The 23104-nt window shown below is 46.3% G+C and overlaps 1 protein-coding gene across 1 annotated transcript in view; it reads right to left on the reverse strand.

Annotated features, from left to right (window-relative positions):
- Window positions 1-23104, reverse strand: part of DHRS12 (dehydrogenase/reductase 12) — a 149240-nt gene that overhangs the window by 78375 nt on the left and 47761 nt on the right. The window contains exon 3 of the mRNA XM_069205453.1: window positions 15110-15192. Coding sequence (XP_069061554.1) covers window positions 15110-15192 — 83 coding nt within the window. The remainder of the gene's footprint in view (window positions 1-15109; window positions 15193-23104) is intronic.

A 23104-nucleotide genomic window follows, 5' to 3' on the forward strand; every position in this document is an offset into this window, starting at 1 on the left:
AAGTCTTCAGCATGAGCAGGTAAATTGTGGCTTAAATCATGGAATGAGTTCAAGCCCTAAAGTTAGCAAATGGCTTCCCGTAGTGAGTAATACGTAAAAAAGAGAGTGCCCGTGCCCTGAGCGCTGCTCAGAAGCCCGCGGCTGCCGCTATTACATGCCAGAGCCCTGAATACCAAGGCTAGAAGTCTTAAATCCACCTCACGCCCCTTTAATCTACTACCAGACGCTCAATCCCACTTATTTCACTCTTACAGGTCCCTGCTTTCTCCTTTTGTGATGGTTTTGACGATTTTCTCATCCTCAGTCTTCCTGATTTGTTTGTTTTACCCTAACTTGAGAAAATAAGTCCCCCAAAACAATTGCCAGTGACCCCCACCAGCAACCACAGGCTCAAATTAACCACTGGCTTCCTGACAGTTAGAGGAATAGTGCCGACGTTTGCTTACACCTTGGCCTAATGCACCACCAGCCGCCATAAATTACAAGATGAAAAGAGTACACTGATTCCATGAGATTCAATTTGTGCAGATCAGGCAATTGTTCAATGTATTTTTTACGTGTTTATTAAGGAAAAAAGACGAATAAAAGCAAATACAAGAGGATAACAGTATAAAAATATTTGAGAAGAGTTCCAACTGTATTTAGGGTACGTGAAGTTCGAAGGCAGAAAGCATAGAGCAGTTATGTTTTAATTAGCTAAAACATTGCCTTTTTAAATTATTAAAAGAGTGTATTTTGCTTTAGGAATTTGACTTTTTGATCCAGAGTGTCCGTTTCTCATGTAATACTGTCTACCTACAATTCTGAAAAACAATGTATAACTTGATAGGGCATACGCAATAGTGCAAGTTGTAACGGTTACTGGATTGATTTTGCAATCTCAAATAAAAAGAAAAGTTAAAAAAGCAATGTATAACGACTACTGTAATGCCATACACTGGCTGAAAATATGTAAAATTGTTCAGGTTTCAGAAAGGGTCATTAGCACAATGATGACAGCATAAGAAATTGCATCACCTGACCTTGGGCGTGATTATAACATCACAGGAAATAGTTAACACACGCATACATTCTCCTGTGTTTTCGGGTTCTTCTAGGGTTGGGTTTATAATTGAAAAGACACACCTCTCCACCTCAGCTCTCTTCCTCCTAGTTTTTTTTCCATTTCCATTCTGACAATTGTGTCTCATACTTTCTTGTCTTCTATCTATTTATTTACTTGTATCCAAACAACTACATGATACTCGTGAACAACTTTTCCATTCCTAGAATTTCTTTACAAACATTATTGCTTTCAGGTATGCCAGCACAATTAGTTTAGTTGGACTGAACAGAGAAAGCAACTCCTGGAAAACACCAATTTAGGTAGAGGAAATAATAGGACTGGAAACAGTGTCCTTGTGACAAAGGGCCAATCAATCAAATCACTCAATCAATCAATCAGTAATTTGTTAAGCGTGCTACTCACCCGGAAGGGTCTCAAGGCACGGAGGGATGGGTGCACTGCTTGAACAGCCAGGTCTTGAGGTGCTTCCTGAAGGTCAGGAGGTCCTGGGTCAGATGTAGGTTGACGGGGAGGGAGTTCCAGGTTTTGGCGGCAAGGTGGGAGAAGGATCTGCTGCCAGTTGTGGTCCGGTGGATGCGGGGGATGGTTGCGAAGGCGAAGTTGGTGGAGCGGAGCTGGCGTGTCGGGATGTGGAAGTTGAGACGCTCGTTGAGGTAGGCAGGTCCGGAGTCGTGGAGAGCTTTGTGAGCGTGGTTCAGCAGTTTGAAGGCGATCCTTTTGTTGACGGTGAGCCAGTGGAGGTCTCTGAGGTGGGCTGAGATGTGTTTGTGGCGAGGGAGGTTGAGGATGAGTCGTGCTGAGGCGTTCTGGATGCGCTGGAGTTTCCTCTGGAGCTTAGCCATTGTTCCCGCGTAGAGGGCGTTGCCATAGTCCAGTCTTCTGCTGACGAGGGCATGGATGACCATTCTTCTAGTTTCAACGGGGATCCATCTGAAGGTCTTGCGGAGCATGCGAAGGGTGTTAAAGCATGAGTGTTGGACTTTTTGCCTTACGCAGGGTCATCCCCAGTCTTTTTGCCTCCTTCCTCCTGGTTTTTCTGACCTCTCGCTGTTGGCTCTAGGACTCTGAGCACTCTATCACTGCTGACCAGTGCTAAAGTGCAGGTGCAATCCCATCTAAAGTTGGTATAATTGGCTTATACCTAATTGGCATATTTAATTTACCTATAAGTCCCTTGTACAGTGGTATCTCTATACCCAGGGCCTGTAAATTAAATACTACTAGTGGGGCTGCAGCGCTGTTTGCGCCACCCACTGAAGTAGACTTTCAAACCTGTCTCAGGCCTGCTAGCGAAGGGCCTTTGTGCAGTTTTCTGCCACAGGGACCTGGCATCTAAACTTACTTGCCAGGCCCAGAACTTCCCTTTTACTACATGTAAGTCACCCCTAAGGTACGCCCTAGCTAGCCCTATGGGCAGGGTGCCATGTATGTAGAAAGGCAGGACATGTGCCATATTGCATGGCCTGCCCTGGTAGTGACAAACAGCCTAACTTGGTGTCTCACTGCTGTGAGTGCTGCCTTCTCATAGGATTGCATTAGAAATGCCCTGCCTTATGTGTAAGGGGTATTGTCTGATTTATGAGAGGTAGCGTAGGCATGTTTGGTATGGTTGTGATGGTGATAATAAATACTGCTTACTGGTGTGGGTGTATTTTTTTATTACTATCACAGAAATGCCACTTCTAGAAAGTGCGCATTTATCTGTACTTATGACTCTGGTGTTTTGCAGCTTGACTCCAATCCACGTCTGGGCAGAGTGACAGTTGGGGCTTTGTGCATACTTTTCAGACAGCCTGTACACAGGAAGGGTGGAGGTGTCACAGAGGTGCATCTGCATGCTGAATAGTCTTCCTGGGCTGAGAGAAGGGAGAGGCGGGGCACACCTACATTTGTAAAGACTGTGCCCTGGCCTCACACAATAGGGTCGTTAACCCCCCACTGATGTTTGGAGCCTGTGCTGAAAGGAGAGAGGGGGCACTCCCAGAACCAGCTGTAACTGGCTGGAACCTCCTCTCCCTACCATTGTAAAACACTGTAAGAACTGACTATAAGTACAGGGGAATTTTCCCCACAATTTGGAGACTCTTGGAATCATCTTGGAACTGGACACCAAAGGCTGAAAGGACTCACCAGGAACCGCCTTGGACTGCTGCTGCTGTGCTGACCTGTGACCTGCCTGGTCACTGTGAAGGACTTGCCACTTGCTGCCTTTCCCTTGTGCTGGCCTGTAGCTGGGCCCTCCACCTGAGGAACTTGTCTTAAGATTCTGCTCCCCAGGGGCAGGGTGCTGTGGCCCCTGGCCCCTGCATCCATTTCTTCATGAGGGGTGCTTCTCCGTGGTTGCGGCTGCCATAGCGCTGATTGCAGCGCGCTTATGGAGCCTTGGGAGCTCGTAGGCTCCTTGCTGCATTGTGCCCCTTTAAATAAGATCACCGCAGCAGCCCGGGAAGCTGGAAGAACACTTGCGCACCGCATCGGGTGCAGGCGAGTGTCTGCTTGGGCCCCAGGAGGGGTCTGATCTTCTTGTGGCTTCATGGCAGGACCACGGGAAGGTACGGGGAGTGCCCCCTTCCCCCTGGCCTCTGCGTTAGGAGCAGGACGCTCCTTTTCTGCTGTTAGGTAAAACGGGCATTATTGTGCCCCCTCCCGGTTTGGTGGAAGGGCCAGTGGAGGCCCGGGGGGCTCCCAGAGATCACGGGTCCCGGGAGGGGCCTGTCATTAAACCAGAGGGGGTGCGTGGTGCCCCCCTCCTGCCCTAAGTTGTTTTTGCTGGCTTTGGCCCCCCTCGTGAGGGCCGGCTGAGGCCCTGGGGGGCCCCCAGTAATCACGGTCCCCGAGGGGCCTGTCTATAAAAGAGAGGAGGTGCATGTCGCCCTCCTCTGACCCCAGAGTATAAGGGAGGCCCCCGTTTTGCGCATAGGAGCGCCGGGGCCCCATTGTTCGCCTTCTAGGCACTGGAGGTGCCTTCATCCAACCAGGTACTGTTTAAAGGACCAATATAGTTGCAATCCAAAGTTCTTTCTACAGACTTTTGTTTGATTCATATATTACCTACCTACGTTTGATGTTTTTACATATGTGTATGCAAATGTTCCTTTTATGGACATGCTTGCTAATATGTTTTTCTAACTTGCCATATGTTTTCTAATGTTCCTACTATGGGCATTTTATGATAATCTTATGACAAGTGATGTGATGTAATAACGTGTTTTCCTGACTACTGCTTATGTTGCAGAATACTGAGTAACCTGTGTGTAATGTGTGACTACTGCTAGGTTGCAGAGTAACTAATGTGTAACATTCTGACAACTGCTAAGGTAGCAGGATAGTACTGATATGTGATGTTTGGTCTGATAATTGCGTTGTGTACAATACAGTATATTTTCATATAATCTGGTGTTGTGTTTCCTTTGTGGTGGGGATATTGCGTCACGTGTTGTGTGTGTTGTGCAAACGCTTTACACATTGCCTCCGGGTTAAGCCTGACTGCTCGTGCCAAGCTACCAAGGGGGTGAGCAGGGGTTATCTTGGATGTGTAACTCCCTTGCCCTGACTAGAGTGGGTAAGTTCTGCCTGGCTGAGGTGCATACCCTAGCCGACCAGAAACCCCATTTCTAACAGTGAGGATGAGATGATGTTGACTTGCTGAGTCCTAGAGAGCGATGAATCCAGTATGAATCAGAGGTTACGTGCGTGGGTGGTGGGCGTTGGGGCCGACCCCAGAGTGGCAGGCCACCAGGAGTCGTCCCATGCTGATCTGTTGGAGCCGAAGATGATGATCTCGGTCTTCTCCGAGTTCAGCCTGAGGCGGCTTGCTTCTATCCAGTTGCCGATGGCGTGAAGTCGGGTGTGGAGGTTGGTCTTAGCGGTTGCAGGGTCCTTCGTGACAGCGAGGATGAGCTGAGTGTCGTCTGCGTAGGAGACAATGTTGAGGCGGTAGGAACGGACGATGTTGGCGAGCGGTGCCATGTAGACATTGAAGAGGGTGGGGCTGAGTGAGGATCCCTGGGGAACTCCGCAGATGGTCTTGGTGGCTTTAGACAGGAACGGGGGAGGCGGACTCTTTGGGTTCTGCCAGAGAGGAAGTATGTGAGCCAATCCAAGGCTCTGTGGCGGATTCCGGCGTCATGGAGGCGTGTGCGAAGGGTGTGGTGACAGACTGTGTCAAAGGTTGCGGAAAGGTCAAGGAGGATGAGGGCAACGGTTTCACCTTTGTCGAGCCTGCTCCTGATGTCGTCGGTGCAAGCGATAAGGGTGGTCTCGGTGCTGTGGTTCTTGCGGGAGCCAGACTGGGAGATGTCGTGTAGGCTGTTGTCCTCCAAGAAGCGGGATAGTTGGTTGTTGACTATCTTCTCGATGACCTTCGCAGGGAAGGGGAGTAGGGAGATGGGCTGGTAGTTTTTTAGGTCTTCGGGGTTGGCTTTGGGCTTTTTGAGCAGGACATTGACTTCAGCGTGTTTCCACGAAGAGGGCGGTCTTGAAGAAGCTGTTGATGGTCCAGAGCTGGGGAGCGATGATTTGGCTGGCTTTGTTGAAGACATGGTCAGGGCAGGGGTCTGCGGGTGAGCCGGAGTGGATGGTGCTCATGGTCTTGGTGGTTTCCTCATCCTTGGTATGGGTTCAGGCACTCAGGGTGTTGGTGTGGATGGGTGCATTGGGGTTGACCTTGGCAGTGGTAGTGGTGGGGGACGGCAGTGCAAAGCTGCCATGGATGTCTGATCTTGCGGGGAAAAAAGGTGGTGAAGTAGTCGCAGAGGTCTTGCGAGTGGGGGTGGGTTGGCAGAGCAGGACTTGGGGTTGGTGAGTTCCTTGATGATGCTGAAGAGCTCCTTGCTGTTGCGTGCATTGTTGTCAATTCGTTCTTTGTAGAAAGATCTTTTGGTGGTTCGGATGAGCTGGTGATGTTTGCGGATGGCAGATTTGAGGGCGGCGTGATTGCTTTCTGTTTGTTCTAGGCGCCAGATCTTCTCGGCTTTCCGGCAATCCCGTTTGGAGGCCAGAAGGTCTGCGGTGAACCAGGGAGCTTTTTTGTTGCCACGGGTGTTGGTGGTTTTCCTGAGTGGAGCGAGGTTGTTGCCGCAGTCATCAAGCCATTGCTTGAAGTGGAGGGCAGCAATGTTGGGATTGCTGGTGTTAGGTGGTAGGGCATGGGCGAGGTTGGAGGTCAGTTGGTCCTTGGAGATCTTGTTCCACCTGCAGTGAGGGATCCAATGCTGTTGGTGGTGGGTTTCTGGAAGGAAAAATGAACACAGTGGTGGTCAGTCCAATGGAGTTCGGTGGTGTGAGTAAAGGTCACGTGGCTGCTGGAGGAGAAGATGGCGTCAAGTGTGTGGCTGGCTGAGTGAGTGGGCGTGGTGACCAGTCGCTTGAGGCAGAGGTTGGCAAGGTTGTCCAGTAGGGCTGAGTAGTTGCTGTCGCCGGTGTTCTCCAGGTGGAAATTCAGGTCGCCGAGGAGCATGTAGTCCATGGAGGCGAGGGCATGTGTGCTGATCGTGTCGGCTATGGCATCGCAGAATTGTGGACAGGGGTCTGTAGATGAGGGTTCCTCTCAGGGTGGTGTTGGAGTTGATGTAAATCTGGAAGTGCAGGTGTTGAGAGGCATCTAGGGCGTCGTGGGTGTCAGTTGAGATCCTGATGGAGCTTCTGTGGACTATGGCAGTTCCTCCTCCTGGTTTGTTGGTGCGGTCTCTTTGGGTGATTTTGTAGCCCTCAGGGATGGCTATGGTGATGTCGGGTTCCGATGAGGGGTTCATCCAGGTTTCGGTGAGGAAGGCAATGTCTGGGGAGGTTGATGTGAGCAGGTCCCAGAGTTCGTCAGTGTGCTTGTGGACGGAGCGGGTGTTGAGGAGGATGCAGCTGAGGTAGTTGAGTTGGGTGGCATTGTTGTGGTGCTTGGTGGCTTGAGTGCAGGTAAAGTGGCACGTTTGGCAAAAGAAAGGTCCGTGGGTGTGCCTAGGGGAGGTCTGGACGCAGGCGTTGGGCAGCAGGGGTTGAGCACGAGGAGTTCTGTTGCGGTGTAGTGGCGTCTGGCGGCATGAGAGGTGCGAGTTGCAGGGGGACTGGCTCTGTGCGCGATCTAGGTGCTGACGGGCTTGCCTCGGGCGCACCTCCGCATAGCGGCCGCCATTAAGAAGGGGAGGGGAGAGGGAGGAGCATCTGGGAGGCGGTGGCAAATGGGGCGTGAGGGGGGGTGGAGCCGCAGGCGACGCAGCAGCGGGACCGGAGAGAAGGAAGAGGTTGGAAACAGAAAAAGGCAGTAAACAGAGACAAAACAGGGAAGGCACAAGAAAGAGTTTTACAAAACCAGAAAAAGGCATAGAAAAACGGCACAAAAAACACTAAGACAGATTACAGGACACACACACAATACCTAGACACCAGGGATGAGGTGCAGGCGGGTGCATGCGGGTGGTGGAGGGCCTCGAACTCGCTGCAGCAGCTAGGGTGGGGTCGGGGACACGGGGGAGGCTGGTGGAGCTGCTCGGCAGGTAGAGTGGTGCTTGGCATTAAGGCAGGTCAGGGGCCAGATGTACAAAGCTGTTTTTCGTAAAGCCTAACTGTTGTCTAGATGACTGACGGACAGCGTGACTGGTCTACTGTTCTGGCACTGACGTATTGGGTCTCAGCGGTCAGTCTTAGTTCAACTGTGCATGCTGGCACTGTAAGGCTGACGACTCACGATCAAGTGTGTGCGCAGAGGAGAGTCTGCAGTCAGAGACAGATCATCCAAGACCATGCAGTACACCGCAGCTTACCAAGAAACACCATTGTGACGTACTGCATGGGAGCTCTCTAGCTCCTCCTTCCTGTCCGTTCACCGTGGCATTGTGGTCCCATCCCAGCAGAGCCAGATACCAGTGGGGCACGTGTACTGGGTCCACAAAGTCTGTCAGTAAATACTAGATGGGCCTAATAAACTGCTCTGAGCTGCAGACCTACCTGCTAATTTATAAGCGGGACACTCAGCACAAACGCACAACGAGAAACATATCCTGGGTCTCATCTGCTGAACCCTTTAAATAAGAAGAGTATTCCTGTAACCATGCATACAGCCAATTATCTTCCCTTCTGTATGAAGGAGGGCACCACGGCCTCTAGGTCAGACATGCAATTAGTATCTAGCGACTCACTACTTGCAGTGGGCAAAGCGGACACCGAAGCTGCATAGTAGACATCCTGACGTAGGTCAAACCAGACGCCCTTGAAAAAGAAAACACAGCCACCTTTATCTCGCAGTCAATGGACAGCTGCATAACAGCCAGCCGGCATGCAAACCGTGGTCAGTTTGTCAATGGGATATTCTGAGCGACTACCAGTAGCCCATCAGAACGTGCCCAACAATGGCCACCCTTTCAGAATAAGGTAAAACATCAGCCATCCATCCCACTCGTTATTTTTGCCATTTTCACAAGCTGTGTCGCACTCCCTTAGCACTCACGATTTGTTATAGCCCAATTCTGGCATTTCACTTTTGATTCTACCTTGTTTCACAGCATCCGTTTTACCATAACTATTGAACCATCGTGCAACAGGTTAGCCAGGGGTTGTGTGGAACAAGAGGCTGGGGAATTCTTCCGGTAAAGAGGGATTCCTCGTGGTCAGAGTTCTCTCAGTAAAGTATCTGAAACGCACAGTAGTCGGCCGCGAAGAGTAAACTCAAAGGTACATAGACACGTCAAACAAGGAACAGCCGAGGCGATTTTGTGTCACTGCTGCTAATCTATCACAGACTGAACAAAGAGGCCTCACTAAGGACTTTGGTGGAAAGCACAGTCCATTCTGAACAGCCGCACAGTCCGGCCATTTGTTGTCGAGTTATGCTGAGAGTGAAATGAATTTACAGACAAGAAATAATACCCAAGACTAATTCCACAGCTGTCGTATTTGCTACAGTGACCTCATCCAGTCCAGGATGTTTCTTTTCATTCTGGTATTTGTGTCCAGTTTATTTGATTATAAAATGTTGCACTGCAAGCATTGGACTGCCAATAAAAAACCTTGACCGGGGATGAACTACTCAAGCATGAAACCAGAAAACTGAGACCAAAACTAATCACATTGGTGCCAGAGGCAACATTCAGTTTTTTTGTCATAAATTATAATCTGTGATTTGGCAGGAACAAAAAACTTATTTTATCTCAAAGTTAGTTTCTCTTGTGATGGAGTGCTTACTACAGAGCCTGTCCTCCTCCTAATATCAAACTCAATGATAAAACAAATCCGATATTTTAGTATGTGGTCAGCTCTTTGCAGCAAATGCCCAACTCAACCTACTGGGCACCTGCACCAACCATTTTCAACAGACAGAGAATGATTGAGAGCTGTTTGCATATAATGTGTGGGGTCCTGAATGCATGCAATGTGTGACTTTGTGGCTTTAGTCAGCAGTGCTTTGAATTGTGGGACTTGTAGTTTCCATTTAACCAGAGGGTGGGCTCTAAAGCACAAGCATGTGATTACAGTCGGGTCAGCAAGCAGGACTTTCTATGAAGAACTTGGCATCCAAACTGTGACCATAGAGGAATAATTTGTTAGGAAAGGAGTGAAAAAACCCAAACAGCATTTGCATTTTGGGCTTAACTTCACAGCAAATGCTATTTCAAAGCCAAAAAATATAACCATTTTATTCTATGACCAAAAAATGACATTTGTGACGTTTCTTCTAGTGTTGTATGCTTACCCGTGCTCTAGTCAAATGCCCTGCTGTAAGATACAACGTAAAATGTGCCGGAAAGGATTAGAAATGGCATGTGGTCAATGTCTGAAGGATGGGGAGCTTTGGCAGGGATAGGGTGTCTGCCTCGATTGTGTTTACAGAGCTAGGCACTTCCATGGGGCTCTGTAAAAACACCCTGGACAGTGGGAACAGTAGAGGGTTCTGTTTTAAAGCCACCGTAGAAGTCTTGGAGCACAGACCCATTGAAGAGGTTGTGATGAGCGACATTTTGGGGTATGTGGAGACTGAGGAGTCGTCCTGTACTGAAGAGAAACGTGTGCTGTATCCACCATCATTTAAAGCACGCAATTGACAGCGATTAGGTGTCACTCCGAGTATAACAGATGGACAATAAATGGTTGCACATGCTTGCCCAAAGTGTTGAAGTAACACACAGAAGCAATCTCAAACTTGGCAGCACTGTGCTCAAACACCCAGGCAGCGAGTTAGCGTGCCCCACTCCTGGCATGAGGCCTGCAGAGAAGCCATGTGTGCTAACAGACTAAGGGTCACATACGTTTGCCAGCCTGCCCCTCAAACCACTACATTTAAAAATGTCTGTGCCTTTATGGTGGATTTTTTCACCAAAAACGATTCTGGCATGCATTGTGGTGGCTGCCTTGAAGGGAAAAAACAATGTTGTGGCTGGTCCTCCATGCATAACTGTGGTCATTTCTGCGACTCCTGGGGCTGGACCTCCAAAGTGAGGATAGATTTACTGACTTCAATAACAAATGTGCATGACATGCTTGGGGAGTTTCTACCAGAGTGTGAGAAGCATTTTTAATATTTTACTTTCTTAGACAACCATGATTTCAGTGGAGACACTGGTGGAAATGGCAGTGGGTGAGCCACCCTTAATCTTGCAGCCCATCCAATGCATTCCAGTTGGTCCCGGGTTTCCCAAACAGGTCTACCGCTGGGAAATACTCCGAACATCCCCCTCTGAGTATGGTGGTAGACGTCACGTCCCGTCCCATTACTGCCCTCCTCTAAGTGAGGCCCCAAGTCTGCGGCCTCTTTAAATTCACACTAGAGTTTCTGTTTAGTGTCAGACTAATACACTAGGTACTCGTCAGTGCTAGAGTATCTGTGCACAGTGTGGCAAGGAAGCCTCTCCGTTGTTATGTTTCACCAAATGAAGGCCTCAAAATTAGGATGCAGCATTTCGAAATCAGGCTGTGCAGAATCCAAATACACAAATCTTAACTTTTAGACATAAATACACACGATTTCGCATTAAGCCCCAAACTGGCAATGTGACATGTCGTGTATTTACGTTACATTGCGTATTCCAGTTACATACCTACACGTTGTGTCTTTAATCTGAACCATTGTGTTATATGTTATCCATTATACTTGTGCCCAGTTGTTCACTTCAGACACAACGTTCCACACCTTTGCCTTCCAATGCTGCAGTCCGCTTCAGCTCATATTGTCCAACACGTTTGTCTGATTTGCCCTTCTCTTTTCCTCGCTCTCTCTCTGAAAGCAAACCACATTTGTTCCCCGTTGTGGGTGTCTGGCATACTCATGACCCTACACCATTTTCCTTTCCCAAAAAAGCTGCTAATCCCTCCATCCGTACATCTACTATAGGTGTTTTGTGGACCCCACTCTGTCCTCCAGCTTGCATGGCAACTGCCTCTGCAATAGCACAGCTCTCTACAGCTCACTTCTAGCTGCTGTGTGGCGGGCCATTCAGCCATAGCCAGTGCCGTGCTATGTCTCTGTCGGCCACCACCAGAACAAACTAGAAATCTATTACCCACTTTCTCCTCAGGCCTGCTGGTACACAGTCCCGCCAGGCATAGTTCCATGCTTAGTCACTTTTGGCTATCTAGCATACGTTCCATGTCCTTCACAACTTTCGTCCAACATACTCCTATGGGGGGACAACTCCACACCGTGTGCTCAAAGTCAGCATCAGGCATGGAGCAATGGGGGCAGAACGTTGAGTCTGTCTGCTGCATAACATTTATCCTGTGGAGATGTAAGGTCCATGATGTGCAGGTAATTAAGTTGCATATATTTATATAGAGTATTTCTAGTCACCTTGCAAACATGTTCCAAGGCGTGCTCCCACTCCTTCCCTTGAAGGCTTTGCCCAGCATAATTTACCATCTCCCTCATAGCATCTGCAGGTCAATATGTGTCATCAACAAAGTGGTTTTGTAGAACCAGGAGACAAGCCTTCGTCACCAAAGATTAACAGGGTCTGCAAAAGGTTGCGAGTGTGCAGCTCTGCAGGGGTCAGTCCATACAGCTGAAGCAACGATCTCCGCAGTGCGCATACATCAGAAACTACACCAGGTGGAGACCACTCTCCTCAACCATAGTATCCAGGGGGTGAAACATTGCCCCAAAATAACAGTTCATTCCAGCGCTATCAAAGGCAGAGCTGGTGTGTATAGCGCGTGTTGTCTGGTCCTCTTAACCGCTGCCCTCCAGCACCAAAGTGCAACTTCAAGCAGGGCAGGCTGTCTTGCCAGCTTACGCCACCCCCCAGCATCAAAGCGACCGGGGCCCCTTCGCGACGAGGCTCACCCAGTTCTCCCATCATGGCCACAGCAAGTACCACTAGCCAACAAGTACATTTCAAAGTCCAGGGCCCCCAAGCCACCCATGTCTGTTGGACATTTCAGTATCTCCGATATTTCAGTATATGCAATGAAATCCAGTGTCTTCCCCTAACCCAGATCAGGTCCTGCAGTAATGAGTTTAAACCCCTGAACTAGGTCAAGGAAATCCAGACTGGTAAATCCCCAAAGTAATACAACACTACTGACAACATCACCATTTTTGCGAGTGTAGATCTGGCCATGACCAGCAGTTTCAGGGACCGCCAGAATCTTACGTTGTCCCTCAGGGCTCTCAAAGCATTTCCCAAGTTCTGCTCTCTGATGTCACATGAACACCTGATATCTGAAGGCCTGGGGTTACCATTGAACACCAGTCTATCCCACTGCTTGTAGAGGATCCCGGGGATCAGGCAACATTGGAGAGCACACATCTTATTCCAATTTGTGCATAGGCTGGACATCCTCCCCAAGTCTCTTCAGATCCCAGCCCTCCAGGGGATTCTTACCTCCATGTTCCTGATACACAGAAAGTATATACTTAGTGTCTCTCAGAGGGATTCCCTTTCACGCTCCCTCCTGCCTTGCCACTCAGGCAAACGGTTCCACCGCCACAGCAAAGAGCATCGAGGAGAGCTGGCACACCTGTCACATCCGTCTGTACCCCCAAAAGTCCTCAGATATACACCCTCTGGTTCATAACCGGGCCAAAGCATCAGAATACAGCAGTGTGACCCACCTGTCCCACCCCTGACCCAGGGGCATACATCGCATGACGGCTCAGAGATAACCTTAATCATAGTGTTGAATGCTTTCCAAATGTCTATAGACAGTAGCAGATCTGTTCTGCGGTAGTGTGGAGGAGTTTCAGCTAGTAGCACCTGAGGTAGATGAAGGTCGTTCACAGAGGACACTACCTCAGGCTCTCACTAAGAAAAATCTGAAAAGTGTTGGATATGTGCTTGCAGGACCACAGGCATGGCATTATTTTACATAATATGGAACTGCCCAGTCACTAGGAGGTACTGGGGGAGGATAGGAAGGGAGCTGGAGGCACTGCTGCGGTATTCTCTAGTCGTAGAGGTAACCAGAGTGCTGCTTGGCACATGGGTGGACCAAGATACCACCAGATACCAGAAGCCATTTATAAATTAGGATTCATTTGTGGCTAAAAGGGACATAGCGCAGATGTGGGGTAGTCCACAAGCACGGACAATAGGCGAATGGGCCTAAAAGGGACAGCGGCAGTGTTTCTCAAACTGTGGGTCGTAACCCAATGGTGGGTCGCAAGCCGATTTTTGCTAGGTCACAAAAGTCCAAGTAATAAACAAAGATGCCTTGAAATTCTATATTTATCTGGTCACATTTGCTGTGTTTCAAAGACAAAGATCAAATGTCAGGCTATGTCTTCTGACAAACTGCTTCTTATGTTTTTTTTTTTTAATCAGGGGGATTGGTGTTTACAAACTCTTCTCATTTTGTGGCCAGAAAAGGTAAGTTAAATGTGTGACAATCTCGGTGGTGTACGGTGAAAGAAAAGTCTGTAGGATGTCATTTTTTTGTAACATCACAAAAAATGTAAATACCTGTAAATAAACTGTACACATTCAAAAATCAGCAAAGCAAAAATGTATCACTTTTTTTATTTTTATTCTTCAGTGATAAAATCTTTATTTATATTAGGCCCAAAACAAATGAAGACACTGTACTTGTTAATGCACAAATGATGTATATTCACTGGTGGTGACCACCAGCACTTTTTTTGGGGGGGGACAAGTACTTATTTCTCCACAGAAGACATTTCCCAGGGCCAACAGAAAGAAAAACAAACAAAACGAAAAGACGGAGGAAAAGAAATAAGAGAAAATCTGTCCCCAAGGGAGAAAGTAGACACCTGTAAGAGTAAGATAAGGAGGCTGGTAGTTCCTGGAAGTAAATTAAAGAGGCCCGATGTGCATTCGGGAATGCACACACTTGCTATTCGTTCTCTGACATGTTATAGTGCCAGCTGCGGGTGTCTGAGCAGTGGAGTGGGCACTAGCACTTATCTTACAAAAAAAGCACTGGGTACCACACGATGCTTTAGTTAGATTAATAAAATCGCCTGCCTCCTTTCTATTGAAGCTAAGTGGGTCATGAAAGTTGTCATTTAAAAAAATGTGTCTTGGTTCAAAAAAGTTTGGGAAGCACTGGTGTGGGACACGGCAGCAGAAAGGCGGTTTATACAAGTAGGGGATGTCCAGGTAAGTTAAAGTACGTATGTAGGGGTCTAGGTGGAACATGTTGGATTTGTTGACAACTCAACTGCAACATCATTGTAGGACAGAGGGTGGGGCGGTCCAGCACCCTCGGAATGCGGACTGTGTGCAAAACAGACAGTGCACATTGCGACTGTGCTGGGCAGAAGAACCCCTTGGCCCCGGCACTGGCTTTCTGCCAGCCTTTATATAGCGGGTCCCAGGTCCTAGTACCGCCCGCATCATAATGAGCCCCTATATGGCATCCGTGGTGATGTCAAGGATTACAATATGTGGACGTGTTGTGCCGAGGCCAAAATCAGAATAGTGAATGACTAGTTGAATCCTCATGCATAAATACTTACGTGTCTTATCGTGTACTGATTAATACATAACATTTATTTAAAAAAGAGTTTCTGTAAATAATTACCGAAAATATAAAAACTACAATACACTACAACGTCTCAACCAAAGCCGCGACACGAAGTGACAAATTACAATAAATACTCACCTGATTGCCGCTCTCTTCTATAATTTCGTTTTTAGCCTTTTCTCCTCTGTCTTTATTGCGACAAACCAAGTGAATAGTGCCACCTGGTGGAATTACAAAAGTAAATTGTAAGCAATATTTCTGATTCTAGAATTCCCACAATCAATTTTTTTCCAAGATTTAACTTAATTATAAAGTTACCTTGAACAGAAGGAGGTGACTGTTTATCTTAATAATGGCTATTGGTTAAGTCCTGTAATTTTTTTTCGTTTCTGTAAAACAGGTACTTTACAACGTTTCCACTTTAGAACACGGTATTCATTTTTACATTTTGTAATCAATATGTTAATCGTATTTGCCATTTAAAAGTTTTTTCATTATCGATTTAATTCATGTAGCCTATTTTTCGTATATTTTATTCTTTTAACATCGATGTTAAAAAAAATTCGATTTTTTAGTTATTTATTAATTATTTTATCCTGTTATATATTATTTTATACTGAGAAATGGGGGTGTCTCTAAAAAGGGAGGGCCCAATACAGTTAAGGGTGCGGCTTCTATATGTAAGTTTCTGTGATACCCACCCTGGTTCCTCTCTGAGCTTTCGGTTACTGCATCCAGATATGTAACAGAACAACAGACATACACCTAAAACCAGATAGGACTATTGGCTTTGTAAGTGATTGTTAGCAGTTTAAGATAAATGTCTAAAAACAATTATTTTTGTAAATAATATGAAAATGTTTAATTTCTGACATTGAGAGACTGTGAATTAAACATTACTGCGGTCTGTGGAAGGGGTATTGATCTGCAGTGTCTCAATCACTCCTGTTATATTCACTCTCTGTTAGTCATGCGCACACTTTTTCTGTCCTCATCTCGTCAATCCACATGTCTTAAACCTCATCTCTTTCCTCTTCAGCACCCTCTTTTTGCGCGCTCCTGGATGCAGTGGCAGCTGGCTTATGTTAACAGTGGAAGGGCGGGGGCAGGAGGGAGGGAGGGATGGGCAGGGGGATTCCCAATAATAATAATAAAATGTCTTCCTCGCCGCCTCCTCCTGCTCCTGGAAGCTTCAAGGCACAAGACCAGGAAACACCACTAACCAATCCCAATGCTGCTTTCATGCTGGTAGTCCCTACCTGTCATTTTCTCTTTTGTGATGTTGTATTTACCCTGGGCAGGTTAGGGGTATAGGGTTCCCCCTGTTTTTTCGCAGATTCATGCTGGTAGCCAGCATGAAAGCAGCATCAGAATTGGTGGGAGTAGGCTCTCTCATTGCTTACCATAGCACTAGAGGCTATTCCTTCTCTAACACACCTGTCTAAAGACAGCTGGATTAGAGAGGTTTACAGTGAGCAGGTCTGGCTGGCCGTCGCAAGACCGCCAGCCAAAGGGACATGCACACTTTAAACAAGTGCACAGCTCCCTGCTGCCACTCGGAAGCAATTGCCCTGCCCCCTCCCGACACTTGATTTAGGACAGGGCGCTGAAAAATAAAATGGTAATAAACAAGTTTTATTACCATTTTATTTTTCCGTTATGGGTGACAATTTTTGGCGGGGTGATGCTCCTCCGCTCAAATGGAGGTACTGCCCCTACCTGGATGCTTTTCCTCGCATCTTTCACTTTATCACCCCCAAATGCACAACCCACCCACTCAACACCTAAAAGCACTGCATTTTCATCTGCTTTTGCCTTGTCAATATTTTGACACGCACACCTTTCCACACATTTGCACCGAATAAAAAATGCTCTAGCTTACGCGTCAAGAATTTTCAATTCTATTAAGGACACTGAGACGAGGATTATGTTTTCTCTTTCTTTACTGAAAAATCACAGCAGCCAATCAAATGACAATAAATTAAAAAACTACATATGCCATGGTGCTACAGTCCAGTATCACATGCACCAATCAATGCCCGTGACGTATCCCACAATCTGAATGAACTCCAACGTCACTTCCTCTTTCTTTGCGAAAATAAAAACGATAACCTTGAAACTTCTCCATCAAAACGTCTTTATGAACTGAAGAACTAGACACCTTCCAGTCTTCTCCAACATAACCGAACTCCATGGAAACTGGAAGATGAACAATTTTCAAAGATCCAACGGAAAAAATATCTTCACCGATATCCAAGAATTCAGATAATCAAGCATTCTTCTGATCTGAACCTAAAACATAGTAATAATAAAAGGTAATATCTTATAATTTTGACATATCTATACAAATATAAACACCTTATTTAATAACCCAGGGTGGGCACAATAATAAAATCTGTAATAGTTTTTCATTTATGAATCTTCTATAACATGTAGAACAAACATTTCCGGGTGGGATAATCCTCACCTCCGTGTCCTTAATAGAATTGAAAATTCTTGACGCGTAAGCTACAATTTTTTTTTTCTATTTCAGGACCGGAGGCTTGGATTATGCTCGTTCAAAGCTGATCATTAACAACAGATGCAACATCCACTACTGGTTTATGATAGAATATTTTAAAAGTAGACTCAGAAGACCAATCTGCTGCTTTCATAATGTCCTCTAGTCTCGAACCCAAAGCAAAGGTTTTTGATGTCATAGCTCCTCTAACAGAGTGAGCTCCAAAAAGATTTAGATCTATACCCGCTTCACTCAGCAACCATCTCATCCACCTAGCAAGAGTGGCTTAGGAAACCGGTTTAAAGGGTTTCTGTAAGGAAATAAGTAATTGACCATTTAAATTCTGTCTAAAATCTTCAGTGACTGCTTCATAATCTTTTAAGCATTGAACAACACAAAATTTAGAATTATCTGGAAATTTAGGATACGTTACTAAGCTGCAATTTGTCTTTGTTCTTTTGGTAATGTTAAATGATACTCCGTCTGGGAAATATACTGTACCTGCGAGGTCTAAGGCCTTGACATCTGAGACTCTCTTACAAGATATCAGGCAAAGTAACATAGTTAATTTTGCAGAAATCTGTTAACGGGATAAATACCTATTGGATGGCCAGTCCTCCAGGAACTTCAAAATAATACTCACATCCCACAATTGAGAATATTTAGCCTTTGGGGGATGTTCAAACGAATACCTCTCAAAAGCCTACATACTAATGGATGTTCTCCCACTGGTTTACCATCAACATTGGAATGTCCAGCTGAAATGGCAGATCTAAAATTGTTGATGGTCCTGTAAACCAAACCTGAAGAAGCCAATTCAGCAAGAAAGTTAACAATCAAATCAATGCCCAACTCCACGGGATTACAATCTCTTCCACTGCACCAACTATTCCATCTACGCCAGGCTGACACACATGTTTTGTGAGTGCTAGGGGCCCAAGCTTGTTTGATAAAATTAGTAGCTTGTTGCGAAAGGCCTGAGGAATCCCATCTCGACCTGAAACTAACCACGCCATCAACGTCAACTTCCCTGAAAGTATCAGTGGATGTTGATGGCCCTCCGGGTTGAAAAGAAGATTCAGATGAGGAGGAATGAGAAGGGGACGGGAACACGTCAGTTGTAGAGCAATTGGGAACCAGGGTTGTGACCACCAACATGGTGTCACCAGAATCAAATCTGTTTTCGGTCTCTATATTTGAGCTAAGACTCTGGATATTAATAGAAACGGAGGAAACGCATAACCCTGAAGCAGTGACCAATCCTGGAGGAATGCATCAGTTGCTAGAGCAAGAGGGTCTGGACGCCAACTGAAGAAGTTCGACGTCAGAGTATTGAGACGGGATGCAAAGAGGTCGCAAGGACCCCATTCTTTGATTATCTGGGAAAAATGACTGGATCCAGTTTCCAGTCACTGGAATCAGTCAGGTATCTGTAGTTCCAGTCCGCAATAGTGTTCAGAGTCCCCGGAAGGTACTCCGCTATCACTACTAATCGCTGTTTTAGGCAATAATGCCAAAATTCCTTGGCTATCTCCGCTAGAATTTGGCATCTCGTCCCTCCCAGTTTGTTGACATATCGTACTGCTGAAATATTGTCCATTTGCAGTAGTATTCAACAATTCGTCTTTTGAGGCGAAAGGCTCCTTACAGCAAACGAGCCTGCTAGGAGTTCCAGACAATTGATATGAAGGGAGCTTTCTGTCTGTGACCATCTGCCCCCTGTCACTAGGGACCCGCATCGGGCTCCCCAACCCTATTGACTGGCATCCGATTCGATCACTACCTCCGGGAGCGACCCAAAGATGGCTCTCCCATTCCAAGCCTCCACGTGTTGTAACCACCAATTAATTTCCTCTCTGACTTCTGTCGTCAAGGGGATCGACTCGGAATAGCTCAGACCCTGCTGTAGGTGTCTTATCTTTAATCTTTGTAGAGCCCGATAGTGTAAGGGAGCTGGGAAAATTGCCTGAATAGAGGAGGTCAACAGACCCACTTATCTGGCAATGGTCCTTAGAGAGATAAAGGTGTTTGCTAACGCTGCTCTCAATTCCCTCTTGATATTGCGAGTTTTTGCTGATGGCAGAACCAGAAGGGCTCGTACTGAGTCTATCCTGAAGCCCAGAAACTCCATCACTTGAGATGTATTCAATGATGACTTCTGCGCATTGATCAGGAAACCTAAATCCTGTAATAAATTGATGGTCCAGTCCAGATGAATCAGGAGAGAACGAGGAGCCTGAGCCATCAATAAGATGTCGTCCAGATATACAGGGAGTGCAGAATTATTAGGCAAATGAGTATTTTGACCACATCATCCTCTTTATGCATGTTGTCTTACTCCAAGCTGTATAGGCTCGAAAGCCTACTACCAATTAAGCATATTAGGTGATGTGCATCTCTGTAATGAGAAGGGGTGTGGTCTAATGACATCAACACCCTATATCAGGTGTGCATAATTATTAGGCAACTTCCTTTCCTTTGGCAAAATGGGTCAAAAGAAGGACTTGACAGGCTCAGAAAAGTCAAAAATAGTGAGATATCTTGCAGAGGGATGCAGCACTCTTAAAATTGCAAAGCTTCTGAAGCGTGATCATCGAACAATCAAGCGTTTCATTCAAAATAGTCAACAGGGTCGCAAGAAGCGTGTGGAAAAACCAAGGCGCAAAATAACTGCCCATGAACTGAGAAAAGTCAAGCGTGCAGCTGCCACGATGCCACTTGCCACCAGTTTGGCCATATTTCAGAGCTGCAACATCACTGGAGTGCCCAAAAGCACAAGGTGTGCAATACTCAGAGACATGGCCAAGGTAAGAAAGGCTGAAAGACGACCACCACTGAACAAGACACACAAGCTGAAACGTCAAGACTGGGCCAAGAAATATCTCAAGACTGATTTTTCTAAGGTTTTATGGACTGATGAAATGAGAGTGAGTCTTGATGGGCCAGATGGATGGGCCCGTGGCTGGATTGGTAAAGGGCAGAGAGCTCCAGTCCGACTCAGACGCCAGCAAGGTGGAGGTGGAGTACTGGTTTGGGCTGGTATCATCAAAGATGAGCTTGTGGGGCCTTTTCGGGTTGAGGATGGAGTCAAGCTCAACTCCCAGTCCTACTGCCAGTTCCTGGAAGACACCTTCTTCAAGCAGTGGTACAGGAAGAAGTCTGCATCCTTCAAGAAAAACATGATTTTCATGCAGGACAATGCTCCATCACACGCGTCCAAGTACTCCACAGCGTGGCTGGCAAGAAAGGGTATAAAAGAAGGAAATCTAATGACATGGCCTCCTTGTTCACCTGATCTGAACCCCATTGAGAACCTGTGGTCCATCATCAAATGTGAGATTTACAAGGAGGGAAAACAGTACACCTCTCTGAACAGTGTCTGGGAGGCTGTGGTTGCTGCTGCACGCAATGTTGATGGTGAACAGATCAAAACACTGACAGAATCCATGGATGGCAGGCTTTTGAGTGTCCTTGCAAAGAAAGGTGGCTATATTGGTCACTGATTTGTTTTTGTTTTGTTTTTGAATGTCAGAAATGTATATTTGTGAATGTTGAGATGTTATATTGGTTTCACTGGTAATAATTAATAATTGAAATGGGTATATATTTTTTTTTGTTAAGTTGCCTAATAATTATGCACAGTAATAGTCACCTGCACACACAGATATCCCCCTAACATAGCTAAAACTAAAAACAAACTAAAAACTACTTCCAAAAATATTCACCTTTGATATTAATGAGTTTTTTGGGTTCATTGAGAACATGGTTGTTGTTCAATAATAAAATTAATCCTCAAAAATACAACTTGCCTAATAATTCTGCACTCCCTGTATGATCAGTCTGACCCCCTTGGTTCTCAACGATTCCACAACTGGTCTCAACAGTTTCGTGAAACACCAAGGGGCTGATGACAGGCCAAACGGGAGTGCTTTGAATTCCAAACAATGGCCTTTCCAGAGAAACTGAAGAAACCGTCTGCGAGGGGGAAAGATTGGGACTGATAGATAAGTGTCTTTTAGGTCCAGCCGGACCATCCAATCTCCTTCTGATAGAATGTCCCTCAACATGTGGATCCCTTCCATCTTGAAATGTCTGTAAACAATCCAAGAATTGAAATCTTTCAGATTGAGAACTAGACGATGATCTCCCCCTTTTTTGTCGACTACAAAAATAGGACTGCAAAATACAGAGGGGTGAGGTTCACAAAACTCTACCGCTCCTTTGTCTATCAAGGACTGTACCTCTGCGTCTATAAAAGTTTGAACATTGCGGGAAAAATGTGTTTGAATAGGGGGGAGTGAATTGGGTTGGAGTTCTGATAAACTCTAGATGGAACCCAGCGATCCAGGGATCTCCAGAGATCTTCTTCCAGTTGTCTAAGAATAGACCCACTCTGCCCCCAGGAAGAACTTGAGTGTGATGAATAATGTTTACCTGAGTAGCCAGCATCTTGGATGGCTCCTTGTTGACTCCTGCGTTGCCCTCTGCGGAATCTGGGCGGTTACTTCTGGTGCGGGTGGGATAAAAGGTAGGTTCCGTTTGTTCTCCATACCATCCACCTCTACCTCTTGGGTAATAGTTTTGGGGACTAGAATAGGATCCTCGGCCGGGCATTCGTCCACCAAAACAACCGGCCCTGCCAAAAAGGCCCCTTCTGAACACTTTAATAGACATCTGGGCTTTATCGAGGGAAGAAAAAGTAGAACAGAATTTTGCCAATTCTTTAATGAATGGCGAGCCGAATAACATTCCGTCAGCTGCAGGGCCAGCTTCCGAAGTCGCTAGGTCTGCTAATTTAGGGTCAATGCGCACAAGAATAGACTTCCTGCGCTCTGAGGATATGGCACAATTGGTGTTACCCAGTTGGCAAATGGCTCTCTGCGTCCAACCCATTAAGGTATCAGTGTCAACAGGAGTTCCTGACTCTTTTGCATTAACAGCCATATCCAAGATCTTAGTTAGAGGTCCCGATAAATCGAGAAGCTTGTCTTTGCAGACTCTACATGACCTATCCAAACCTTTTTTAGGGTCTTTAGCTAACTTTTTCAAAAAATGACCATTGTAGGGTCGATTTCAGGGGTGTCCGATACCTTATTGTCTAAGTCAGGTCTAGGACACTCTGCTCGAAGACTAGCGCGGACTTCCTTATCAAAACTCTTCCCGAGATTAGAATGCACATATTGCGCAACTTCAGCCAAAGGAAGCCAATTGGAGGATCTGGGGTGAATAAGTACAGTTGGATCAAAATCCAAGACCTGTGACGCAGAAGACTTTTTCCTGATTTTCTTACTGGGTCCAGGGATATCTGAGTCATCAGAATCACTGGAAGAGTCTTTATCAGAGGAGGAAGACACTAACTGGGCATCTTTCTTAGAACTATAATTATGTTCTGCCGCCCTTTTCTTGCAAATATTTTCAAAGACGTCTGCATGAGGATCTACAGAATGGGATTTTGCATCTTCAGTAGACTTAGATCTTGCTTTCTGCTTAGTAGAATCTTCTCCCAAAAGAGGGGTATTTTGGTTAGACAACCAGCCTTGCGATTGGGCATATCCGAAAAGTTGTCCTGAGAAGGGGCCCAAAGCCCTAACTAAGGCATTGTTTACAGATGGTTGTACTCGGTTATCCAAAGC

Source organism: Pleurodeles waltl, chromosome 8 (assembly GCF_031143425.1).
Source record: "Pleurodeles waltl isolate 20211129_DDA chromosome 8, aPleWal1.hap1.20221129, whole genome shotgun sequence".
Taxonomy (NCBI): domain Eukaryota; kingdom Metazoa; phylum Chordata; class Amphibia; order Caudata; family Salamandridae; genus Pleurodeles; species Pleurodeles waltl.